This window comes from Paramormyrops kingsleyae, chromosome 11 (genome assembly GCF_048594095.1).
Source record: "Paramormyrops kingsleyae isolate MSU_618 chromosome 11, PKINGS_0.4, whole genome shotgun sequence".
NCBI lineage: Eukaryota > Metazoa > Chordata > Actinopteri > Osteoglossiformes > Mormyridae > Paramormyrops > Paramormyrops kingsleyae.
In genome coordinates this window covers 1270808-1293422 of record NC_132807.1, presented here as the reverse complement: position 1 = coordinate 1293422, position 22615 = coordinate 1270808, and the positions used below count along the sequence as shown (strand labels likewise).

The window sequence follows — 22615 nt, the reverse complement described above, 5'->3', positions numbered from 1 at the left end:
CATGCACGCACTGAGGCACACACACACACACACACAGGCACGCACGCACACAAAAACTCTACAAAAACTCTGGTTCTAAGCTAGGTGTCCTTAACCCAGGACTTCCAAACATAAGCAAAACAGAGTTACATTATTATTATTATTATTATTCATTATTATTAGCATTAATAAGATTCCCCTTACATTGCTAATAGGAAAGACATAAATGGATGTAGGGAAGAAACATGTTTACAATTTAAAGTGTTTTAGAGATGTTGTAAGTATGTATGTGAAGGGTACAATGGGGCTAATCCCACAATGATTTAAAACAATTTGACAAATTCAAATACTGTAAGAGGCTGAGAAGGATGTTCAGCTTCAGCTATCGGCTCTCGTGGGGTCTAATTTTGCCATTTTTTGCCTTTCTTCTGTTTCCCATGCGTTGTCTGCAGGGGCACCTTCACCACATTGCCATTTGATGTGGACACCTTCACACTGCCTGCTTCGAGATCATTTATGTTGAGGTGTTCCACTAATAATTTGTCCACTTTAGTTTCAGCAATGTCCCAATTAACAGCATTCAGCTGGAATTCACCAATTTCTATTCCTACAATTTCAAATTTACCATTACTTTGATTTACATCATCAAGCTCAAACTGGCAGAGGTCGACCAATACGGCTTCTATTTTCAGCCTGTCTTGGTGGTCGTCTGCAGGCTTTATGGAGACTGTCCTTTCATTTAACACAAAGACCTCTAACCCATGCACGTCTAACCCCTTATCCTCCCCAGGCTGGTTGGTGGGTGGAGTTGCTGGGGAGCACTCTTTTGCTTCACCCCAGCAGATGATTTCATCCCATTTGTCCCAGGCTGCCCAATACACATCATCCGTCTAGCTAACAGCCTTGGCAATTGTCTTTCGGTTGTGTCACACGTTCAAACTGTCAGCCTGGTCAGAGGGTGATTCTGCTGGGGAGCACAGCTCTTCCTCATCTCCCCGGTCAATCACCTCTCCCCACTTGTCCCATGTTGCCCAGTACTGGTCATCACTCCAGCTGACAGCTTTCGCCATTCGTCTGATTCTGAATGAGGAAAAACAACATACAGGTAATGCAATGGAGCTGTCAGTCATTCCTGACACATGGAATACAGGTCAGGACTGATTGGCTGAAGAGTCCTCACACCTGGGTTTGAACAGCTGACCTACAGGTTATCCCAAAAACCTGCATACACACCGGCCCTTTGTGGATAAGATTGGTCACCCCTGTTTTAGGGGTTAGGGTAAGGATTTTAGGGGTTTTTTTGGGGCTAGCGTTAGGGCTATCTATTAGCACTATCCTCCTGACTCTCGGGCTTTTGTTTGGTGTGCATGTGTTATTTCCTTTAGCCATTTAGGATTAGTAGGACCTCATAATCATAAAAACCAAACATTTTTTTGAACAATTAATAGTTTTAAACAAAAATGATGTTCTTATATGAGGACGTAGGGTCTCAGGAGGTTAAGGTAGCCTAACTCGACAAAGTACTGTAGCTCAACTCGACAGAACACCGGAACCATCCGCATCTGAATGTAACATGAAAGCGCAGGAAAGCACATGCAGAAAACTTAAATATCAATACGAAACTATAGCTAACTTACACATAAAATTTTGATAGAATTAACGCAGTAGCCCGAAACAGTAAACATATTTTAATATACATGCAAGTTTGACAGATACTAAATAATAAGATCATTTATACGATAATATGGGAGCAGAAACTTAACGTACCTCGCCATCTTGGTCCAGAAATGGAAGTGAGGCTGCGTGTTTCAAACTGGCAGCGTACGTCCCACATGCCATATGATGCCTAATACGTACTGTAACCAAGCAAAGCGGCCATAATGTGATTAAATAATAACATACCAATAATTCGCGTTGTTATGTAATAATAAGAACAGAATTCTATAAGATGAATTTTAAAGATTAGTATACAACAGCATAAAAATGATGACACTGAAAGTTTGATTAATCACACGATCAGCTCTGGATAATATCAAACAATGACTTAAAGAGACACGTGAAATGAAGTGATAAATACACGTGAAATATAAAGTGATATCGGTATGTCAAAACGTTATGTTACACACACCGCCCAACAATTCAAGAAGCTGTAGCTAGATTAAGGCCGTATTCACAATTTACCCGTGTGCCTTATACTGTAACCGAGCACGATTATCCCCGGCTGGTCTGCACTCTCCACATTGCACTTAATGATCCTGGCCTGAGCGATTTTTTGTGTTGAAGAAAACGAGCGAAGGGAAGTGCTGTGGCATAACTGACTGAAATTCATGATTAATGACTTTATTTTACGGCTTATCTGGAGTCGTTTTCAGCACGATGTCACACATAGATTAATTGACTATGCAATGCAGCGATTTTTATTTATTGACATTTACCAAAGAGTTTTTGCAGACTAGCTGCATGTTATACCGCCATTGAAAAGGTACCATGCTACCGCATTTTTGAAAGCTGTTGTGTATTACATTTCATTAGTACAGGTGTTTTGACATTGTAGCATACCTATCAGAATAGCACACTCTCAGTTAAAGCGCATGCGTAGAACAGAATTACATGTCCGCTAGCTCATAAATGTAGCATATTGCTGCAAGAATTTTCGACAGAAAGTAAGCAATTATGCTTTCCGGTTATTACGTGCAGTTACAGTTATAATAATAATTGATACTTTTATTGATCCCTGTGGGGAAATTGTCTTCTTTACACCTCCCTCAATTTGCTCTTTATAAATCAAGCTCTATGTGAAAGACAGTCACCTGTGTGGGCCCCCAGGAAGCTGGGTGTTAAGGGCCTTGCTAAAGGACATGCTGAGGTTGGGTTTGGACCGGTGACCTTCTGATTACAGGCACAAGGACTTAGCCCATGTACTGAGCCACACCCCCCCCCCCAGTTGTGTATTAGTAGCATTTATGATGTTTCTCTAATGTGAGCTAGTACATAACCCAGCTAGTACCAACCGTTGCAACAATACTCTAGTTTTCTGTCATACTCATTGTTTTATTTTCTTGCATTGTCCATTTTTGTTCATAGTCTTTAATATTCCAAATAACGACAATTTCAGATAACTACTGGAACAATGAGTTCTGGAGGGGAGCAAGCTCCGTTACATGCTATAGATATGTTGATCTGATACCTTTCCGTATCAGATTGTTACCACTGTTAAAAACCACAGGTATTTTATTCTGATTGTATGTATTTCCTTATTAGGGCACATTAGTTACTCCTGTTAAAAAATCCGTTTATTCTGACATTGTAAATTTCCTGAAGAGCTTACCCTCTTTAAAATGATGGAGTTCCACTTGTGCCAAAAATATGCTGATATGCATATGAGCTTTCCGTTTCTGCCAAAAATATGTAAACAGCACACAGTCCATGTCGGCTGAGCATGTGACAAAGCATTTGTCTGTGACGACTCTATTTTGTCAATGAGTTTGTCTGTGGAGCCCCTGAAGGAACCAAAAGGTGTCTGCTAATTAGATACCCAGGAATAAACTGTGTGGCCCCTGCCCAAGCATTGCTGCCCAAACAGCAGTCTCCTCCTTATGCCGCCGAGGGAGGAGTAGCAACTGGTTCCCCTGCCCCTTCCCCTCTCCCCCCTGCAGATGAGGATCATAACCATTCAGCGCCCGACTCCACCTCCTTATCAGTGACGACGTGCCGCGGTCAAAAACTCAGGCAGTAGGACGAGGCAGAAAAAATTCTTGCCCCTATGTTGTTATTTACAAATCCTCAAGAGGGAGATAACTTTGGTCATCTGACACTGTAGATGAAGGAGTTGAAGGACATTGTCAGTGACCTGCTGGATCCCAGGCAGAACAGACCTCGCTATGTGGCAGCCCTTCTGATACAGGTCGCCCCGCGCATGGACTGGATGATGATGCATCAGTTTAAGCAGGAGCCTAGTAAATCCTGCGAGTGCTACACCGAACGACTGATGGCAGCTTTCTCCAACTACAGTGGGATGGACCGCCCAGCGAACCAAGAGTGTATGTGATGTAAAATACACTAAGAGAGCTCAGTTCCTTTAAAGAGAGGTACTTATAATACTCTGTATCAGTTTTCGTGAGCTGTCCTCTTAAAAAGTACAACACCAGTACTCCATATTCAAATTGTCCCATGAAAAACTACAACCTCCAAACATCAAACTACATGCTTCTATGTCACCTACACTTCAGACTTCATCCTCAAAATCAAAGCAGTATTAACACAAGCAACATCCATCACTTAAAGCCAATATAAGTCTGCTACAACTGGACTTATATCTAAGCAAAACAAACATTTTATGTTCAAGTTTTCTTAAAACTACTGAAACAAATAAATGGCTGCCCTACAGTTCCGCTGTTTTGTTTGTCACCCTGAATTATGTCCTTCATAGTGTGGAAAAAACCGAAGGCTGAGGAATGTTACGTAACACAGCTAGAATGCAATATCTCTCTCTGGTGTAATTCACTGTGTGGTCTTAAGTGTGGTGTCTTCTTCATAACACTCCCTAACTCTTGTATTCATGACCATGAGATAGGGTGGGCTGCTTTTCTTCCTTGCTTTGGTTAGTATTCCTCCCTTTCCTCCCCAGCCTTGGTTGGTGGTTCAGGCAGCATCACCTTGTTTTAGTAGACCCAGGTGCCATACATTTTGAAAGTAGGCTCAAGTGCACAAAATGTTCTAGCAGAAGTCTTAGACAAACTCTGAATTACAAAGTAATCTGACTCCTTCTGAAGCTGTGAGAAATTGTTCATCTGTATTTGCTGCATTGTCACTTGTTGATCTGCGTGTGCCCTGCTCCAGCAGTAAAGGGGAGATCGCGTGCAGAGCTGGTTTTCTGTAGGTCTGAGTAAAAATAAAATATCCTCTTCATACAGGAACCAAGTCTATGGCTGGAAATTTCTGCAACAGAGCCATTTAGTTATTTCTAGAAAAACATATAGAGCCAATGAAGGAACCTGATGTCATAGTAACACAGGTCACTGTCCGTGGTGCTGAATTCTCTACTAGATGGGCTGGTGCTGAATGAATAGGACAGCTGGCCAACGTGTCTGTGTGCTTCCACTGACTGGCACCGTGACAACGAGGGGGAAAAATTCATACAGTAAATTAGTTAACAATAATTAGTAATCACGTATAGTTCTCATTTATCATGATGTAAAATTCAAAAACCATTTCTGACTATTAATCTGCACATTTTAATAATTTAATTAATATTACCTAATTTGTTTATCATTTTCTGCAATCACTGTGCGTTAAAGCAAGTTTTAAAACTAGCTGTGAAATTGTTGATGCTGTTGTTGATCTGAATGTTGCTGACGGAGCCTTAGGATACGTCTTCATACAGATGAGTGAGGGGATGGATGCACTATTCTATGGAGGCCTCTGAAGAGAAAAAATTATCCCAATTTTATATTGAGAGGGATGGTTAATTCCATTTTAATGCAGACTGCGTTAAAAGTCCCTGTTCTGCCGTTGATCTTTTGCATGCATGCTATCATGTATTAGTTTACTCTGTATTTTGATCACGTCAAACTAAAGAATTTTTGGTCGTATTTTTGTTCCTAATTTTGAAGTAATTGTAAAATAAAAATGTTGTTCTTTTCCGCCGCCATGCTTCGTCTTACTTGTGAAGGTTATGCTTGCATTGAACTTGCTTTGTAGACAGTAAGATCCTGCCGGCATTAATTCTCCACTGTGTGGTAATTTTGAGAAATTGCGCACGTTTCTTATCCCGTCAGAATCGGTAAAACTAACGCCATGCGAATGTGTCTTAGCGCAGAGTTTAGAATATTTACGGTTTCCGGTCAATGAAGGCAGTTTGAAATAAAACAAAAACGGTTAAACTTTCTGGATGCGCAAACTCTCGCTCTTGGCAAGATGGTGCAGATAGTTGAGATAAAGGACTGTTATTCGATGAGAATTCGAATCCATCACTCCTTAAACATGGAGAACATGGATCCAGAAGGTATTAATGATTATAATGATTAAATGATAATAAAGTTGTAGCTCCTGGTATGTGACAAACGAAATGAACGGCCAAGTCTGCATTGGCCTAATGCTTGTTAGTTTTGAGGTAAAGCTGATAAGTAACACATTTGGTTTTCGAGGTAAAATAACCGACCGGTTGAATAATTCAAGTTTTATCTACAGAAATGAATGTATTTAGAACTGCAAACGGATACATTGGAAGCGGAGTTTTAAAATGAGAAAATGTAACGATGTGATAGGAAATGCCGTTCGTTATACTCCCCTTCTGTCTCCCATTCTTGCTCATCTTGTTTAAATAATAAGAAAATGAAAAGCAAGATCACTGTTAGTGACAAAAGTGCAGGACTAAATGTGTTTCATTTAATATTTATTCATTTGGATATGTGTGAGAGTAAGCGTATGCATGGATGTTGTCTTCTGGTTTAGCTTTCTTAGCTTTATCAGTAATTCACATTATTTCATTTATCTGACAATTTGAAGCCCATGGACTCATTTTAAACTGATTTTGTAGTAGAGTATTTATCCAGTTATTGTCATGTTCTTATATATCTCTCTGTGTTCCATTTTGTCCCAGTTCATGAGTTTTTGGAGGACAAGTTCATCTCCATTCTGGTCGTGAACTTCGAGAGGAGCCCACTGACCATGGAGAACTTGCAGTCTCTGGCCCTCAGTGTCCCTTCATTTTATTGGCGGCTCACTGGGGAGGAGCTGGATCCCAGCCTATTGCACGTAGCACCTGCACGACTGCAAGTGGTACATCATGGTACAGAGACTGGTGTCCAGCATGGGGATGGAGAATCACCAGCTGAGGAGGATGACCATTACGGACAGGAGCTGCCATCATCCAGCTCTATAAGGGAGGCTTCCCCTGCAGCTCCAGCATCCACGACTGAGGATGCTAATGCGCTTCCTGAGGCTCTCCCCTTGGCCTGGGGTGAAGATGAGCCCTCATCTCCATCCTTATCTGTGCCTTCTGACACTCAACCTGGAAGTCAGATTGAGCCAGAACATGCTGAGCCCTCCAGCTCCACCTTCTGGATCCCTGTGGGCCCTAACAGCACGTGGCAGCAGCTTGAGATCGAAGGCCGCAACTACCTGCGGAAGCTGGATGAGCTCAGCATCTCCGATGGACTCTGGAGCATTACGGACTACGGTGATGATCACACCGTGGTCATGTCCGTGCATGACTCCGTGCATGTGAGCAGTTCTCTGCGAACATGGGGCGTGAGGCAGGAGGAGAGGCCTCCTCAGAGGCCCGCTGGCACCAGTCAGAGGAAGCGCAAGGCCGAGCCCGACGACACCAGCGGCTCAAGTTCTCCTCCACAGCACAAGAGGCCCATGCGCTTCTGACTTGATTCCATGTTTTTACGCTGTAAGTTACATTTTTATTTCAACATAATTAGAAGATCCCGCAGGAAAATATTAGTCAGTTACTTAATAAATGACCAAAAAGTAGTTGAATAGGACAGCTGGCCAACGTGTCTGTGTGCTTCCACTGACTGGCACCCTGACATATAATGATTTTTAACAACGAGGGGGAAAAATTCATACAGTAAATTAGTTAACAATAATTAGTAATCACCTATAGTTCTCATTTATCATAATGTAAAATTGAAAAACCTTTTCTGACTATTAATCTGCACAATTTAATAATTTAATTAATAGTACCTAATTTGTTTATCATTTTCTGCAATCACTGTGCTTTTAAGCAAGTTTTAAAACTAGCTGTGAAATTGTTGATGCTGTTGTTGATCTGAATGTTGCTGACAGAGCCTTAGGATACGTCTCTATACACATGAGTGAGGGGATGGATGCACTATTCTATGGAGGCCTCTGAAGAGAAAAAAATTATCCCAATTTTATATTGAGAGAGATGGTTAATTCCTTTTTAATGCAGACAACGTTAAAAGTCCCTGTTCTGCCGTTGATCTTTTGCATGCATGCTATCATGTATTAGTTTACTCTGTATTTTGATCACGTCAAACTAAAGAATTTTTGGTCGTATTTTTGTTCCTAATTTTGAAGTAATTGTAAAATAAAAATGTTGTTCTTTTCCGCCGCCATGCTTCGTCTTACTTGTGAAGGTTATACTTGCATTGAACTTGCTTTGTAGACAGTAAGATCCTGCCGGCATTAATTCTCCACTGTGTGGTAATTTTGAGAAATTGCGCACGTTTCTTATCCCGTCAGAATCGGTAAAACTAACGCCATGCGAATGTGTCTTAGCGCAGAGTTTAAAATATTTACGGTTTCCGGTCAATGAAGGCAGTTTGAAATAAAACAAAAACGGTTAAACTTTCTGGATGCGCAAACTCTCGCTCTTGGCAAAATGGTGCAGATAGTTGAGATAAAGGACTGTTACTCGATGAGATTTCGAATCCATCACTCCTTAAACGTGGAGAACATGGATCCAGAAGGTATTAATGATTATAGTGATTAAATGATAATAAAGTTGTAGCTCCCGGTATGTGACAGACGAAATGAACGGCCAAGTCTGCATTGGCCTAATGCTTGTTAGTTTTGAGGTAAAGCTGATAAGTAACACCTTTGGTTTTCGAGGTAAAATAACCGACCTGTTGAATAATTCAACTTTTATCTACAGAAACAAATGTATTTTGAACTGCAAACGGATACATTGGAAGCAGAGTTTTAAAATGAGAAATTGTAACGATGTGAAAGGAAATGCCGTTCGTTATACTCCCCTTCTGTCTCCCATTCTTGCTCATCTTGTTTAAATAATAAGAAAATGAAAAGCAAGATCACTGTTAGTGACAAAAGTGCAGGACTAAATGTGTTTCATTTAATATTTATTCATTTGGATATGTGTGAGAGTAAGCGTATGCATGGATGTTGTGTTCCGGTTTAGCTTTCTTAGCTTTATCGGTAATTCACATTATTTCATTTATCTGACAATCTGAAGCCCATGGACTCATTTTAAACTGATTTTGTAGTAGAGTATTTATCCAGTTATTGTCATGTTCTTATATATCTCTCTGTGTTCCATTTTGTCCCAGTTCATGAGTTTGTGGAGGACAAGTTCATCTCCATTCTGGTCGTGAACTTCGAGAGGAGCCCACTGACCATGGAGAACTTGCAGTCTCTGGCCCTCAGTGTCCCTTCATTTTATTGGCGGCTCACTGGGGAGGAGTTGGATCCCAGCCTATTGCACGTAGCAACTGCACGGCTGCAAGTGGTACATCATGGTACAGAGACTGGTGTCCAGCATGGGGATGGAGAATCACCAGCTGAGGAGGATGACCATTACGGACAGGAGCTGCCATCACCCAGCTCTAGAAGGGAGGTTTCCCCTGCAGCTCCAGCATCCACGACTGAGGATGCTAATGGGCTTCCTGAGGCTCTCCCCTTGGCCTGGGGTGAAGATGAGCCCTCATCTCCATCCTTATCTGTGGCTTCTGACACTCAACCTGGAAGTCAGATTGAGCCAGAAAATGCTGAGCCCTCCAGCTCCACCTTCTGGATCCCTGTGGGCCCTAACAGCACGTGGCAGCAGCTTGAGATCGAAGGCCGCAACTACCTATGGAAGCTGGATGAGCTCAGCATCCCCGAGGGACTCTGGGGCATTACGGACTATGGTGATGACCACACCGTGGTCATGTCCGTGCATGTCTCCGTGCATGTGAGCAGTTCTCTGCGAACATGTGGCATGAGGCAGGAGGAGAGGCCTCCTCAGAGGCCCGCTGGCACCAGTCAGAGGAAGCGCAAGGCCGAGCCCGACGACACCAGCGGCTCAAGTTCTCCACCGCACAAGAGGGCCATGCGCTTCTGACTGGATTCCATGTTTTTACGCTGTAAGTTACATTTTTATTTCAACATAATTAGAAGATCCCGCAGGAAAATATTAGTCAGTTTAGGGCTGGACAATAATTCGATATCAATATATATCGCCATAGAATTTTTTTCAATAACGGTGATACGATTTTTAAACACATTTCCTATATTTCGATATACATTTGAATATATATATATTCATATATATTCGTGTATATATATATTCATATATATTCGTATATATATATATATATATACACACACACACAGTCGAACCCACTTATCTCGTCCTCGGTTAACTCGCCAACCCTATTAAGTTGCCGTTTTTGAAGTGGAACCGCCAAATTCGGCACTTAACATTGGTTATCTCGATCCCCGTGACGATTCGGCGGCTTTTAAAAATGTATCACAAGTGCTAAACAGCGCGTATTCAAATCGCATTCGCAGGGTAATTTGCTAAACAACGCAGCTGTGAAACGCTATCCAGGTAAAACTTTTTTAGACAGCATAAATAATATTGAAGCATTTGTTTTCAAGCAGACTGTTAAAGGCAAAAGCAACAAAGCATTTTAGAAACCATAGTAACCGCATGTATGATACTTATCAGAGCTGTGTCAGAGCGAAATGACTCGTGAATTTAATTTTGACACTGGTTAGCTTTTTGTAAAAACGAACTACAGTACACCCCGCAGGTTTTTTGTGAGCGATCTTTGTGTTTTCAATTTTGGAGAATATAATTAAAGGTTTGTATCGAGAAACGACGGTGGTTTTTATTGTATACTAGTAAATTTCTGCTGTTAGTTGGTGCAGATGCCTTTTGTTAGCCAATATGTATGTCGGGGCCGGCTCTACGCTGGGGCAACGCCCCCTTAAGCAAACGTCCTGCCCCCTTAAATCAAACTTTTAGAAGTTGAGGAAGAAAATAATAATTACCCACAAACTGAATATGGACAAGATTTACTACAGTAGCTGAAAAATCCACTGAAAAAGGCACAAACGAGATGATAAGTTTCACTTCTTGTTCGCTCTTTCTGTTTGTGCGCGGGCTCACACTGCACTCGGCAGAGATCCCCCACTCACCCTCCCCCCAGCTAAACATCCAATCACTGTTAGTATGCAAATGAGTCCGTTTCTCAGTAGGCAGGGCAGAGCGAAATGAGCTGCGCGATTGCGGGAGGGGAAGCAGCAATCTCTCTCGTCAAAATCATAACGACTCGTGAGATCATGGTTCGAATTATTTTTTTCTATTTGGGGGGATCTTGATCGGGGGGTACTAATTAAGAAATATATCGTGATATAATTTTTTGCCATATCGTCCAGTCCTAAGTCAGTTACTTAATAAATGACCAAAAAGTAGTTGAATAGGACAGCTGGCCAACGTGTCTGTGTGCTTCCACTGACTGGCACCCTGACATATAATGATTTTTAACAACGAGGGGGAGAAATTCATACAGTAAATTAGTTAACAATAATTAGTAATCACGTATAGTTCTCATTTATCTTAATGTAAAATTCAATAACCTTTTCTCACTATTAATCTGCACAATTTAATAATTTAATTAATATTACCTAATTTGTTTATCATTTTCTGCAATCACTGTGCGTTTAAGCAAGTTTTAAAACTGGCTGTGAAATTGTTGATGCTGTTGTTGATCTGAATGTTGCTGACAGAGCCTTAGGATACGTCTCTATACACATGAGTGAGGGGATGGATGCACTATTCTATGGAGGCCTCTGAAGAGAAAAAAATTATCCCAATTTTATATTGAGAGGGATGGTTAATTCCTTTTTAATGCAGACAACGTTAAAAGTCCCTGTTCTGCCGTTGATCTTTTGCATGCATGCTATCATGTATTAGTTTACTCTGTATTTTGATCACATGTCAAACTAAAGAATTTTTGGTCGTATTTTTGTTCCTAATTTTGAAGTAATTGTAAAATAAAAATGTTGTTCTTTTCCGCCGCCATGCTTCGTCTTACTTGTGAAGGTTATACTTGCATTGAACTTGCTTTGTAGACAGTAAGATCCTGCCGGCATTAATTCTCCACTGTGTGGTAATTTTGAGAAATTGCGCACGTTTCTTATCCCGTCAGAATCGGTAAAACTAACGCCATGCGAATGTGTCTTAGCGCAGAGTTTAAAATATTTACGGTTTCCGGTCAATGAAGGCAGTTTGAAATAAAACAAAAACGGTTAAACTTTCTGGATGCGCAAACTCTCGCTCTTGGCAAAATGGTGCAGATAGTTGAGATAAAGGACTGTTACTCGATGAGATTTCGAATCCATCACTATATATGTCAGGGTGCCAGTCAGTGGAAGCACACAGATACGTTGGCCAGCTGTCCTATTCAACTACTTTTTGGTTATTTATTAAGTAACTGACTAATATTTTCCTGCGGGATCTTCTAATTATGTTGAAATAAAAATGTAACTTACAGCGTAAAAACATGGAATCCAGTCAGAAGCGCATGGGCCTCTTGTGCGGTGGAGGAGAACTTGAGCCGCTGGTGTCGTCGGGCTCGGCCTTGCGCTTCCTCTGACTGGTGCCAGCGGGCTTCTGAGGAGGCCTCTCCTCCTGCCTCATGCCCCATGTTCGCAGAGAACTGCTCACATGCACGGGGACATGCACGGACATGACCACGGTGTGGTCATCGCCGTAGTCCGTAATGCTCCAGAGTCCCTCGGGGATGCTGAGCTCATCCAGCTTCCGCAGGTAATTGCGGCCTTCGATCTCAAGCTGCTGCCACGTGCTGTTAGGGCCCACAGGGATCCAGAAGGTGGAGCTGGAGGGCTCAGCATGTTCTGGGTTCACTGGGTTCGTTTCGAGGGACGAAAAATCCTTTTTTTCGCCGATTACAGCGCCCAGACGGCTCGAGCTCGCAAGGCTATGTCCCCCGTTCTGAAGAAGGCTCGGGAAGCTGGTGTTCCTGCTTTTCTGTTGTACCCGACTAAAGTTCGCCTTTCTTTTGCGGGTAACCAGTGGTTTTTTACCGACCCAGAAGAAGCTCTTCAGGCAATCGGCGCTTTCACCTCCACCGAGTCCTGGCCAATTTAATATGCTTATTCGGTCTGCTTTGTTGTTTGCCTGTTATTATATTGCGGTCACACTGTGCGTGTGGAGTATATAAATCGGGTGCTTTTCTGTAAACGATTTTGTGTCTGTTCTATAGTTGATTTTGCTTTGTAGTTTACGCCGGGGGTGGCCGGCGGGCTTGAGTATTCACGCATGCCTTATCCCCTGCGTGTCACGCGCTGGCTTTTGGCCCCGTGCTGTTCTGGGGGGATGGGGGGGAGGGGGGTGTTTTGTGGTTGTTTTGCCTTGGGGTTCGCGCCCTTCGGCTCATTGGATGATGGTGTTCTGTCTTATGGGGTGTTAGGGGTTTGTATTACTGGAGCTTATTTGTTTATGGGTTGTCTGTTTTCACTAATTCCTTCTCTAACGATGTGCTACTCTATTGACGTCTCCCTCTTTGTCTCTCTCTCTCCAGTATTGTGCTGTGGATCTATGTCTTTTATAGCTGCTGATGGCTAACTTAGTTATGGCTACCTGGAACGTGAGGACGCTTTCGACCCCTCAGAAGCGCTCTAGTGTCACAGACATTTTGTTTAGAAATAGGGTGGACATTGCTTTTTTGCAGGAGACACATTTGGAGTGCATTGGTGCATTTGGACCAAGCGCATGAGGCTCGTATCGCCAGGGTGCGGGCCGAACGCAATGGTTTACTTTTGCGTAAGGCTGAATTTCTTGTACATCGCACTAGGACACGGTATTACGCTAGTGGCCTGGTAAGTTGTTGGCGCTTAGGCTCCGCCAGTGTGACACTTTTCAAGTGTAAAATTCAAGGATGGAGCTGTAACCACCAACCCTTCTGAAATTAATGACCGTTTTCTTGATTTCTATAAGGATCTCTACTTATCCGACAGCCCTCCATCTCAGACAGCCCTGGACTCGCCTTTTTCCCTGGCTTCTCTCCCTATACTTGCTCAGCAGGATGCCTTACTACTGGAAGCCCCCATTGCATTTTGTGAGCTCACTGAGGCCCTTAAGTCATTTTCTAAGAATAAAGCTCCTGGGATGGATGGTATTCAAGCTGAGGTGCTGCTCACCTTCTGGGCACAGTTAGCCTCCCCTCTGTTTCGTATGCTGTCCTCCGCCATACGCTCCTCTCAGCTCCACCCCGCTTTAAATTCTGTGATAATCTCTTTGCTTTTAAAACAGGGCAAAGACTCTGCTGATTGTTCCAGCTACCGTCCCCTATCTTTAATGAACTCTGATGTTAAGCTATTGGCTAAGGTGTTGGCTCGCCACCTTCAGTTAATGATAGCTAAGATTGTACATCCCGATCAGACTGGTTTTATTTCAGCTCGCTACGCAGCCGACAATATGCGTCGTCTTCTGCATATTGTTAAAAATGATTATTCTTCCTCTCCTCCCACTGCTCTTTTCTCATTGGATGCCGAGAAGGCCTTTGACAGGCTTAATTGGAGTTTCCTCTGGGAAATTTTTTTTTTGCCCCGCTTAAATTTCTTAAGTGCTATGCTTCCTTTGCCGCCCCCTTCCCACTTTTTGAAAGATGTCCGGTCGACAGTAACGTCCTTTCTCTGGAATGCCCGCAAGCCTCGCATAAGGTACTCCTTTCTTACTCTTTCTAGAGATGATGGGGGTCTCGCTCTACCGGAATATGAATGGTACCACTGGTCCTTTGTTCTCCGTTCGGTCTGGCACTGGCTTCAGCCTCCCCCATCACCGCCTTCCTGGTTTCCAATAGAGGAGAATCTGGCGCGTCCGCATCAGCTGCAACATCTCCCTTTTCTCTCCCTGAAAGCTAAGGCAGCTAAACCTGTGCTAGGCTCAATTGTGTCTTATGCTGTGCAGATTTTCCATCGGGTCGAGAAGCGCACTGGCTCTGTCCCTGTCTGGCACTCAAATACACCAGTATTTCTTAATAGAGCGCTTAACATTGGTGGTCAGCCCATCACAAACTCCCGGTGGATCTCGTCCGGAATCCGTGTTTTGGGTGATCTATTTGATGACTCTGGCCTCCTCACGTTCCAGGCTCTCAGCTCTAAATTTCCTATCCCTTCTTCTTCCTTCTTTTTCTTTCTACAACTGCGATCTGTCTTCAGAACATGTGGGATTTCCTTCTCTGCTCCTTTGCCTATTCACCCCCTTTGCAAATTTGTGGCTTCCCTGTCCAAATCTAATAGACCAGTCTCCACGCTGTACATGTTTTTGCGTAATGCTGGTCAGGTTATTCCACCTGTTGCCCGTAAATGGGGTGATATCTCTTCTCCTTCTCCATTGTGCTGGCGCACCATTTTTAAAAATATTAAGCGGGCTTCTAGAAATCCCAATCACCAGCACGTTCAGTTTAGTTTTGTGCACAGGATGTACTGTACTCCACGATTGCGCTTCGCTATGGCTCTCGATCCTGATACCCTTTGTAAATTGTGCCCACTTAGAGCCCTTGGTATGTTCTGGGAATGTCCACCTGTGGCCGCTCTTTGGTATGCGGTCTCCTCCTTTCTTTCTGATCTGCTGGATGTGACTGTCCCTTGTTCTCCTCAATCTCTGTTACTCTTAGAGTTCTCTCTCCTTTCTTTTTCCCCTTCTCAGCAACAGACGATTTCTTTATTCTCTGTCGCTGCAAAGCTTCTGTTGGTCTCAAGGTGGAAAGACCCGAGTCGTTGCACTTTCATAGTCTGGAGGGCTTCCCTTTACAATCTGATCATGTTGGAGCTGTCTGCTGCTTGAATAAATGGTGCCTCAGACGTTACTATCAAAAATTGGGAGCATAATGCTTCACTTGTACTACAGTACATTGAGGAGAGCACATCACCTATTGTGTCTGGTTAATTTCTTATGTTCTGGTACGGTTATGTAGATATGCTATATGGCAATATATTTGGTGTGTGTGTTGTGTATCTATGTGGATGTCTGGGGGTGTGCATGCATTTGCATTTATAGGTGTATGTGTTTTATTTATTATTGCTGTATGTATATTACTGTATATGTATATAGATGTATATTCTTTTGTTTCCTTTAATGTCTTGCTCTTGGTTCTGGTGTTTTTTTTGTTTTGTATGTTGAACAGTTTTTGATGTGTCACTTTTTTGTGCATTGTAGTAAAACCCAATAAAAAATTGGTTGCAAAAAAAAAAAACCAGAATGATCATTTAAAAAAAACAAAACCTTTATGAGGTTGTGCAACGAGGGGTACGACTTTCATCACGTTTGCACTTCTCTACATCATGTTTGGCCAATTTTTTGAGTCTTAATGGCGGTGTCATCTGAGAACTTCTTTTTATAAAATGCATATTATGTTTAAAAAAATTCCAGCTTTACGGTTTCAGGACCGAACAGCCACTCTGTTATGATGAACATTACGGTATTTTGAGTGTTATTAGTTGTGGCGCCCCTTACTGTACACTGACTACGCCACCCCTTGCGATTCACTACCTACTGAGTGTGCCAGAGCAAGGGAACAATGCTCTAATAAGAAGTACAGATGCAGGTTTTACAGAAATATAAAAGTACAACCTTTAACAACAAATATTCTTGATTGGTCACCAATTAAATAGGTCACTACCTTGATGTTGGGGAAGGGACAGTAAACAGACAAAAAGGGGAAGATGAAAAAAGAAAACAAATCACCAAGACATTGGGACAGAGGCCTATTGAACCAAGGGCGGGTAGACACACTGGTGGGAAGCTAGGGTTTCTATACCACACGTGACTGTGCAAACCCACTTATCCTAATATACACTTCAATCCAATACCCTGCAACCCTCACAGTACTCAGGTACCTTAAGTGACCATTGAAAGTCTTGCAGTTCAGGACTCGGTAGGACCACAGCAGGGGCTGACCCTGACACACACTGAATAAAGCAACACTTAACTCCCAATTGGGTAGTATACAAAACAGTTTAAAACAGCCGGGGCAAACAAAAGAGCTTCACACTATGTGGAACTGCAAGACTTTCAATGGTTAACACAAAAAAAGGCTAGGGAACCCAGCTTTCCAGTGTAATCTCCCTCAAACACATTAGGCAACCCTGTGCAAGCAGCACCCAGGTTGATTAAGGATAAAGGAGGGGGCTAAGGGACTAGACAATAAGAATGATAAAAAGAAAAAAATACAAATAAAAAAATAAACCCACTCTAGCCTGTGGCGTACAGAGCAATTACACTTAAGCTACAGCGCACAGGCTAGAGGAAAACAAAATGCACAACAAAGAAACAGAAGAAAAAAAATAAATACATAAAGCTATGAGCAGCACCACATTCACACAGTACAGAGAACAGCAGCTAGCCATGCAACATAGCCATATGGACCTATAAATCAGACACACAATTAAGTGCTTGTGTTCAGTTAAATGATGACTCATCCATTAAGAACCACTAGCTAAATGGCTAGGGAACAGCTAGCGAATGCTAATGTTTTAAAATACTAGAGTTTGACAGAAACTTACCAGCAACAACAAACATGTATACATTAGCTAAGTGAATGCTAATTATCAGAGAGCATATACTGTAAACTAGCACACTGTCATGGATCCGGGCGGCTCGGGCACGGGAGCGAGGCATAGTGCAGGCACAGAAAAAGGGTGGACGACCCACTTGCGGCTCAAGGAACAGAAAAGGGGTTTATTAAATAAAACAGAAAACACAACAAAACCAAAAGGACCACGAGGGATCAAAACTAAAAAGGGATTAACAAAAACTAAATAACAAAACCAAAATACACGTTGAACACTGAAAATATCTAAACCATCTAACATCCATGAAACATCACACACAGAACACAATGAACCACTAGGGAACTGAACAGAAGCAGGAACTAAAATACTAAGGGTTAACGAGACTAACACAGGACAGGTGAGGCTAATTAAGAAAGAGCAGGGAAACGGGGTACAGGTGAAACTAATACTCAAAAGGAACTAAACAGGGAAACTAAGAACTAACCAAGTAATCAGAACACTGGGGAATTACAGACAGGTAATTAAGACAAGCAGGGGCACAAGGAACAAAACCAAAAACCAAAAATCACCAAATACAATAACTAGACAAACTAGGGAGCAAAATACAAAAACAGGAGGTGGGATTCAAACACAGGACAGAAGGTACAAAGACAACCAGACGCTCAAGGTGTTGAACCATGAGGCCAACAGAACAGGGGAAACTCCAAGACAAACATGAAGGACGGGATGACCAGCAATGCCTGCTGGTCAAACGGGGAAGGGACTCGGTAGGACCACAGCAGGGGCTGACCCTGACACACACTGAATAAAGCAACACTTAACTCCCAATTGGGTAGTATACAAAACAGTTTAAAACAGCCTGGGCAAACAATACATGCAACAGGTTACCCCAGACTGCAGTGTAATGTTCTGAAACAAACAATACAACATGGACACGGTAAAAATGCAAACAGGCCAATCATAATATCCTGACATGACAAAGACATGTACAGGATTAACAACACATACCTGTCCCAGTATTAGCAGGATACGCCAGAAGTTAAGCTTGGAGATACATCAGTCCCAGCATGGTCATAGCTACCAGCGTCCACGCTGATTACACGCCAACTCGGAAGTCTTAAGTAGTTCTAACAGCGCCTGCTGTTAAAACCGGAAACGGGTGGAGTCATATTTTCACCTTCATGACTCCCGCCGACTGTGGCAAGGAATATATACAATCACGGACTATAAGAATAAACACGCCGTTGCGTTGAGCACTGACGCTGTGTTCGCCGACGAGCTGAACGCGTTCTTCGCACGGTTTGAGATAAACAGCTCTCACCACGGAGACAACAACAGTCTGATCTCGGTGAGCGAGGACAGCAGCGCGGCTCTGGTTAGCCTGGCAGAGCGCGATGTGCGCCGGGCTCTGAAGCAGGTGAGCATCAGAAAAGCAGCGGGACCAGACGGGATTTCAGTCCTGCGATGCTGCGCTGATCAGCTGACTGGTGTTTTCACTAAGATCTTCAATGAGTCCCTAGCTCTGTCTATTGTGCCAACGTGTTTTAAACGGTCCACCACAGTTCCCGTTCCGAAGCACAACAAGCCCTCCAGCCTGAATGACTACCGCCCGGTAGCCCTAACATCTCTGGCCATGAAGGTGTTTGAAAGGCTGGTAAAGAACTTAATCTGTTCATCCATCCCAAATTCCATAGACCCATTACAGTTCGCCTACCACCCAAACAGATCCACTGAGGCGTTACCTGCAAGATCGCTATTTTTCTTTATGCTGCAATTGTTTTCATTATTACTTTGTTTAACTTGACACATCACATCTTTAAATTCTCATCCTTGCATTAGAATATAGACCAGTTAATACTGATGGTATCTCATCCTGTGTCATATGTTTTAAAATGACTACACACTGAATATTGAACTGAAGCTTGACATAAAAAAATTAAATCGCAAATCAAATCGTAATCGCAATTTCTGTCAGAAAAATGGCGATTCGATATTTTCCCCAAATCGTGCAGCCCTAGTTGGCACCACGTCCTGGGTTATTCCCTGCTTTGTGCCCATAGCTTTCAGGATAGTCTCCAGACCCCCTGTGACCCTGCACAGGAAGTTGACCATCCCCGGCCAGCCCCCAGAGTTCTGTGGAAGTTAAAAACACTTTAGTCAAACAACAGACTAACCAAATCTCAGGCTGGAGTAAGCTTCAAAAAAGGAGCTGGTCATTACCTGAACAGAAGGGGAACATAAGAAGGAGACTAGAGCTCAGCTGACAACATATATCTCTCCCGTTCCTTGCTGATGATGGGAGGTCACTGAGACGAGGTGAGACAAGTAAATAGAAAGTCAGCTGGCTCCTGCTGACACCCAACAGTGTGACACAAAACGGGTGGCATTGCCGAAGACCTCACAGCTAAATATGGAAAGAGGAGAAATATTTTTTAAATGTAAATAAAATGTGGAGCACCTATAATAAAAGCACAGCTATTAGGTGCTAATGATCCAGTTCACACTCAAGATGCCTAAGTTTGATCAGGTCAATCCTGCGATGTAACATGGACAGGCAGGCGTAATGTACTCACTGTCTGCAGTATGAACAACATGGTCCCACACAGACAGGTGACCCCATAGAAGCGCCTCTCCAGGTTAACAAATACCTTCACTCAGATACTTATGCTCAAATGCTGTTCGCTGTCAGACTCTGCAACAAAGTCCTTGCAGCTGACCCCACACACATAGACTAACAAACACACACATCCAATACACCATGGTAGTTTCTATGTGCAATATTAGTTCTTGTCAATCCCTGTCACTCCATTGCGTGCCTGTCCATATAGATATATCCAGTGTTGTACATATATTTATATATCCACTCTGTACATATATTTATATATCCACTCTGTACATAATATACATACACTCTATTTATACATACATATATTTATCTGTTTACATATACACACATATATATATAAATATTTTTCAATATACTCATCCAAATTTATGTTTCCAGATTGTTTGTATAGTGCACTTTTTATACTGTACTGTTGGTACAGTTTTTATTCTATTATTTTTAATTTTGCTACTCTTGTCTTGCACTGTCCACTTTTCTGCCGTGACGATGCAATTTTCCACTTGTGGGACTAATAAAGACAAATTTGCTGCGATCTCTGACATTTGGACATGCTTCACTAAGAACTGTGCTGAGAGTTTCACTCCAGGAGAACACATGACCATAGATGAACGGCTGTTCCCTACCAAGGTTCCTTGTCCATTCAAGCAGTATATCGTATCCAAGCCGGACAAATTTGGGATCAAGTTCTGGATGGCCGCAGATTTGGAGACCGAATATGTCTGCAATGCATCCCCTTACTTCGGAAAGGACCCCAGTCGTCAGAAGTGGGAGAGGCTGGCAGAGAACGTGGTCATGAATCTGATGGAGCCATTTTTGGATGATGAGAGAAATGTCACAACGGACAATTTCTTCACCTCACTGGCACTGTCACACAGACTGCTTCAGCGCAAAACAACGCTACTGGGCACGGTGAATAAAGTTCGGCATGAACTTCCTCCACTTGCAAAGGACACTGCACAGCGGGAGGAATTCTCCACGTCAGTGCTTTGCAAAGCCTAGCTAAGCTCAAAATAAATAAATCACAGGGCCCTGATGGCATCTTACCTATAGTAAGATACCCAGAACCAGAGCTACTGGCACAAAGAAGGATTGCTGGGATTGCTGCGAGGATTGCTGGGATTGCTGCGAGAGAGTGGTGTTGAGCTGCAGCGATTGTTTGGGATTGTTTGGGATTGTTTTTTGGAGTGTTTTGAGTGTTTGTGTGCTTTACCTGTTTACGTGGGTGGCTGTTTATTTCTATTTATTGTTCTTATTTCGGTCGGCGTGAGTGCTTGTCTGTCCTGTCTGTTAATTAACAGCGCGATTATTACCGACAGAGAGCTGCGGGTGTCGCGTGAGCGGCGTTTTTCTGTCCGCGTTTAAACTCCGTAACAAACACCCGCAGGGCGATTATAACTAATAGTATCTAACGTCGGTATCACTACCCGGCGCCGGAAAAGGACAGTTGCTCCTGAGCTTTGCTCGGTCGCCAGTCGGGGCCGGGGAGGACATTTTCCACTTTTTTCCCGCTCCGGCAGTAGCCTGCTGTGAGGGGGTTTTTGTGGTTTTTCGACCTCCCAAGAGCAACTTCGATTTCGCCTTGTTTTTAGTTCATACTTGGTTCAGGCAGAGGTTCTTCTGGTAAGTAGTAGTAAATTTATCAGGTTTAAAATTTTAAATAAAATAATAATTAAGTTCCATTTTAACACAAGTAATAACTTATTTTAGTGTACTCCGCACGTTACTGCATTTATTGTTACGCAAATTAATCTTTATAGTTAAATACACTATATAAATTTACTGGGCTGGGAGTACGGGGCCATAGTGAGTTAGTTAATTATGGGGCCGGCTCAGTGTTGCGTTTGCAAGATGTTTGCCCTTCTGGACGTTAGTGTCCAGTCGGACTTCATCTGCGAGCGATGTAAGCTAGTGGACTCACTCATGGTCAAGGTTTGCGACCAGCTGGGGTGGATCCAGTTGTCGTGGTGCATGTTGGCACCAACGACATAGGCAAGGGTAGAAGGGCTGTTCTGCAGGATAAATTTATAGAAGTCGCCAATAAGCTTAGAAGCAGAACGTCCATGGTGGTATTTTCTGAAATACTCCCCGTGCCACGCGCAAGTCAGGCTAAGTTAGCTGAGATAAGGAGATTAAATGCGTGGCTAAAAGGATGGTGTAGGAAAGAGGGGTTTAGGTTTATGGGGCACTGGAAGACCTTCTGGAACAGGTGGGACCTGTTCAAGCCGGATGGGTTGCATCTGAACCGGAGGGGAACCAGTGTACTGGGAAGATGTATTTGTAGAGTAGTTGAGGAATGTTTAAACTAGGGACTGGGGGGGCAGGGAGGTTAGTTAAGTATGTAACTGGGGGGAAATGGAAAGCCCCAAAAAATTATATTATAAGTAGGCACTGTAATAGTCCTACCCTTTGTTGTCTGTATTTAAACGCCAGGAGTATTAGGAATAAAATTCATGATTTAGAGGCTCTTATCTCATCAGACTCTTATGATATTATAGCAATAACTGAAACGTGGTTGAGTGATAAGGATGGACAAGAATATAATATGGATGGTTACACATTGTTCCGTAAAGACCGTATAGGTAAGAAGGGAGGTGGTGTTGCAGTATATGTAAAGGAAAACTTGCAGGCAAGGGAGCTTACTGATATAAGTAAAAGTACGGAAGCTATATGGGTAAAATTAGATGCTACAAACTCAAATAGCCTAATTGTCGG

General features: G+C 42.8%; 1 protein-coding gene across 1 annotated transcript; it reads left to right on the top strand.

Annotated features, from left to right (window-relative positions):
• The first annotated feature begins 5901 nt into the window (after positions 1-5901).
• Positions 5902-7372, top strand: LOC140593376 (uncharacterized). The gene is made up of 2 exons (XM_072717778.1): positions 5902-5983; positions 6581-7372. Exons 1-2 carry the CDS (start codon positions 5932-5934, stop codon positions 7354-7356), a joined length of 828 nt encoding a protein of 275 aa, XP_072573879.1. The 5' UTR covers positions 5902-5931; the 3' UTR covers positions 7357-7372.
• Positions 7373-22615: the final 15243 nt, after the last annotated feature.